The 4,150-nt window shown below is 26.7% G+C and overlaps 1 protein-coding gene across 1 annotated transcript; it reads right to left on the reverse strand.

Annotated features, from left to right (window-relative positions):
• Positions 1–1,665: 1,665 nt before the first annotated feature.
• LOC124895087 (MLO-like protein 2) lies at positions 1,666–4,144 on the reverse strand. Its single transcript, XM_047405551.1, has 4 exons — positions 3,828–4,144; positions 2,680–2,796; positions 2,504–2,564; positions 1,666–2,112 (listed from the first exon to the last, which is right to left on the reverse strand). The coding sequence occupies exons 1-4, from the start codon at positions 4,116–4,118 to the stop codon at positions 1,997–1,999; spliced, it is 585 nt and encodes a 194-aa protein (XP_047261507.1). The 5' UTR covers positions 4,119–4,144; the 3' UTR covers positions 1,666–1,996.
• Positions 4,145–4,150: the final 6 nt, after the last annotated feature.

Below are 4,150 nucleotides of genomic sequence, written 5' to 3' on the forward strand. Positions count from 1 at the left end.
TTCCTTGTAAGTTTCTTAAACAATTAAACCTCCACAAATTACGAGGAAGGTCTGCATTTTCCATTTTATTAATTCTTGACTTTTTTTAAACCATCCATCAAGAACATATATAATCATTAGAATTAAAAATTGCTGTGACAAAATATTTGATTTACACGTGCTTAAAAAAAGGAATAGTACGATAATTGTGGTAACATTTGATTTTTGGTATATCATGCATCATCGATCAAGCATTACATAATTGATACTAACAGATATGACACCAGAAAATAATTGTTAGATGGTAGTTTTGTTTTTACTAAATTGAATTAAAGATCTAAAGTTTATTGTTTGCATGTTTGATTTCTTTTCTAGCAAGAAAATTAGAGTAGCAATTTCGATAACAATATATATGTGACTTGTATATAGAAAAATATTTTAATGAAAAATATATTTTCTTGAACAATATTTTTTAGAAAAATAAATGGATTTTTTATTTGATATTTAGTGTTTAATATATAAGTAAAAAATATTACTCCTTCGGTCCCGAATTTCCCAATTTAATTTTTCATTTTATTTGTCTTTTTTCATTAATTGAGAAGAGATAAAAAAACATTTCATGTTTTATCCTTTACATTAATTACATTTTCTTCCAATTAAAATGTAATGATAAACTAGCCATGTTATTAATTATTTTTCTTAATCAATGTATGATCTCATTGAGACGGATAATTTTGAATGAAGGAAGTATATAATTTAGACAAATACTTATAAAATGGGGTGTAGTAGGGGTTGTAGAGTGGTGAGGATAAGGGAGTTACAGGGTTTGGGGTGAAGATGTGTTAGAGAGGGGAAAAAAATTAATATTGACATGTACTTCCTCTATTTTATATTAGTTGATGGTCCTTATAGACTTGACACACTCATTAAATAAAATATTTATTAAGGATCTATTTTACCAGATTAGCCTTATTAATTATGTTTTGAAAATATAAATTTGAATATATACAACTTATTTAGTCATTTAATGATAATCGTACTATTGGAAGAGCATATTAAAATCCTCTTGATTTCATTAATGAGACAATTAAATTGAAACAAATATTTTTTTAAAAAAGAATTAACTAAAATGAAACGAAGGGAGTGATATCATTTGCACAACTTGCTATTCCTAATTGCACTAGAGAAGTCATTAACATAAAAACTTATTATCTTAAATAAAATATTTTTCAAAAATATTGACCAACTAAATAGAAAAAAGTTGAAATATATTTTCCTCTTTCCCAAACACACCCTCTAAGGTAACATAGATAGCTTATGTTCATTACAAGATTATTGAATATTCCATTTTGCAAAATATATAAAAAGCAACCTTCCTAGCATGTTCTATGCCTAATGCATGTGACTGTCTAAATACATGAGCTATCTAGTTGGATAATAGTTGCATCAATTTGAATAATGTTAAACATTATATGTTGACCTTTTAATATACATGAACCATATCTTTCATGATTTTATGTTACTCATTCCTCCTATATGCATTATCTTTTTTTTTTTTGGTCAAACTATATGCACTATCACTGGATCTTCAATATGTTATAATATGTTGCACCCTTAATATTTCTATGTTAGTTAATTATAGTATTATGTTTTGGGTTGACTTGATAATGTAAGAAAAATAAAAATAATTTACTCAGTCAATATACAAGAAGTGCATGTAATTTGATTTGGTAAAGTTAAAAAAAAATAAGAAATTAAAAATCTCAAAAATAATTGAAGAAGATGATGAAATTGAGGAATTTGATCAGTTAATGTTTGAATTTAAAAATCTTAAAATTATCAAATAATGATTGCTTAATTTTAGACATATATTAAGGAGAATTAGTCCATCTAAAAAGAATGTTTTGATATGTATGAGAATTTTAAAGAAAAAAAATATAAAAATTAAAATATTTGTAATTAATTTAAAATATTTATAATTAATTTTGTTATATGAAATACTAGTATTACGTAATAACTAGGAGATTAAAAGAAATATACTTACGACCCAAAGTAGGACAGGATTTTTGGTCCAAAAGCTCAAGTGTCTTCTCCCAAATGATGTTTCTCTCGTAAACCGAAACCTCTCAGGATCTGCCACGTATGTAAGATCATGTCAATGTGAGATTTTTTTTTTCTTTTTAAATATAAAAGGATATTACGAGGTAGATTCGAACTCTCACCAATAAGGTGAAGTTGAGGTGACTAATCTATGTTGTTTGGATGATTCTTCAAAAATAATATTGTATTCTTGTCTGATACTCAAAAAATAGACTATTTTTAAAAGATCTAACAAACCAACACATATTCGAAATATTTTTAAAGAATGCGAACAACATATAAAGTAATCAACCAACTGAACTTTTAAGAATTTTCAATGAGATTAGTTAATTTCTTCTTCTAGAATATTTTACGTGATTATTAGACACAAGTATTCTCTATATTCAAGTAAATGTTAAAAAGATCTAGTTTGAATTTTCTTTACCGTGAGAAAATTGGTATTCAGCTGTTTTTGTTTCATTTTCCCATGACTTCCAACTTCTCATCTGAAAATACACACACAAAAAAAAAAAACAAAGTCAGAAGGAAAAAGTATAACGACTTTGAAAAAGACGTTAATTCCTAAAGGGCAAAAAAAAAAACAAGGTCAGACAACGTTACCTTAGCTCTTCCCAAAGCCAAAGTTGTAATACAGTATAGAACGTGAAAAACAGCCAGCGCAAAGATGAAAATGTGCAATTGATGAATGCCATCGGCAGACACAAATGGTACTTTTCCCTGCAACAATACCAACAAAAAAAAGAATCAGGAAATATCCTACTATTTCTACAAGGTCGTGGCCAAGCTAAATAGCGTTTATCACAAAAATTAAGCAACCTGCTACTTTTTTATTTAATAAAGAATGAATTTTTTTTTAATATGTTTCAAAAAAGATGATTTTTTTATAATATTTTAATTTTAACCTTTCACGTAACATATAATTTTAATCAAAAATTATAATATTCAAAAATATTTTTTATTTACTTATACTCCATGTCAAAATCAAAACAGGTCATTCAATATGAAATAATGGGAGTATAACCGTTTAAGTGACTATGTTTGAATTGTTACTACACTTTGGGATTCGATATACCGAAAGAAATAAATATGAATATCGAATGAAATTAGTCTAATTCACTTTTCATATGAGATAGTACTCATAATTTTATCATTTTAATATAAATGATATGATAAAATCGTCTAGAATTTAATTAACTAATATCTTACACTAATATGTGATAAAGTTGACCTAAAATTTTATCACCAAATTATCACCTTTTATCTAACATACCAAAGGATGGTTATCATATTGTCGGTGTGTATATATACTCCCTCAATTCCAAAATAATTGAATTATTGGATATTACTATCCCATAAAAAAAATCTTTTAAAACATAAATTGTAGGTTATTTTTCACTATTATCCATTTAATTATTATTAAATTATTTTTCTAGAAGATGTGAAGTATGTAGAACCTCATTAAATGAAAGAGTAAAATTAAAAAAAAATTAATATATCTCTTAAAAAATGAATAATTTATTTATTTTATACAGTAAAAAATAATTTAATAATTTATTTATTTTAAAATAGAGAAAATATTTATTTGTCTTTATGGATGAATTTATATTCTCAATCATTCAAGATTTCCCTCTTTTGTCACGTTTCATACCCAAAAAGGATATTGAAAAGCCCTTCCCAAGAAGTATCATATGTTTAAATTGTTCAAAATTAGTTTCTAGAATTAAGAGAAGGCATAACATAAGTCATGCCTTGGCTGCGCATTTGTCATCCCCCCCACCAGCCAAGATTCGACGAACGCTGCCACTGGCAGCCGCCATAAGAAGTCTCCGGCGGTGTTGCTCAGACGAGTTTTCTGAAATGTCTTCACCATCCTTCGTTAGTTCTTCCTCTTTCTGCTTACTACAGGGATGCCATGAATTTCCAATTTTTTCTGATACACATATGTTGGAAATTGGACTTTGTCCTACTGTTAGCAGCAATGATATAAATCCTAGCAGCATAAGCTCTGTACCAAGAAAAAATAAAAATAAAAGAGACATAATTCAGTGGCTAAATTAAAAATTCTCTAAAA

This window comes from Capsicum annuum, unplaced genomic scaffold, assembly GCF_002878395.1.
Source record: "Capsicum annuum cultivar UCD-10X-F1 unplaced genomic scaffold, UCD10Xv1.1 ctg79787, whole genome shotgun sequence".
In the NCBI taxonomy this organism is placed as follows: domain Eukaryota; kingdom Viridiplantae; phylum Streptophyta; class Magnoliopsida; order Solanales; family Solanaceae; genus Capsicum; species Capsicum annuum.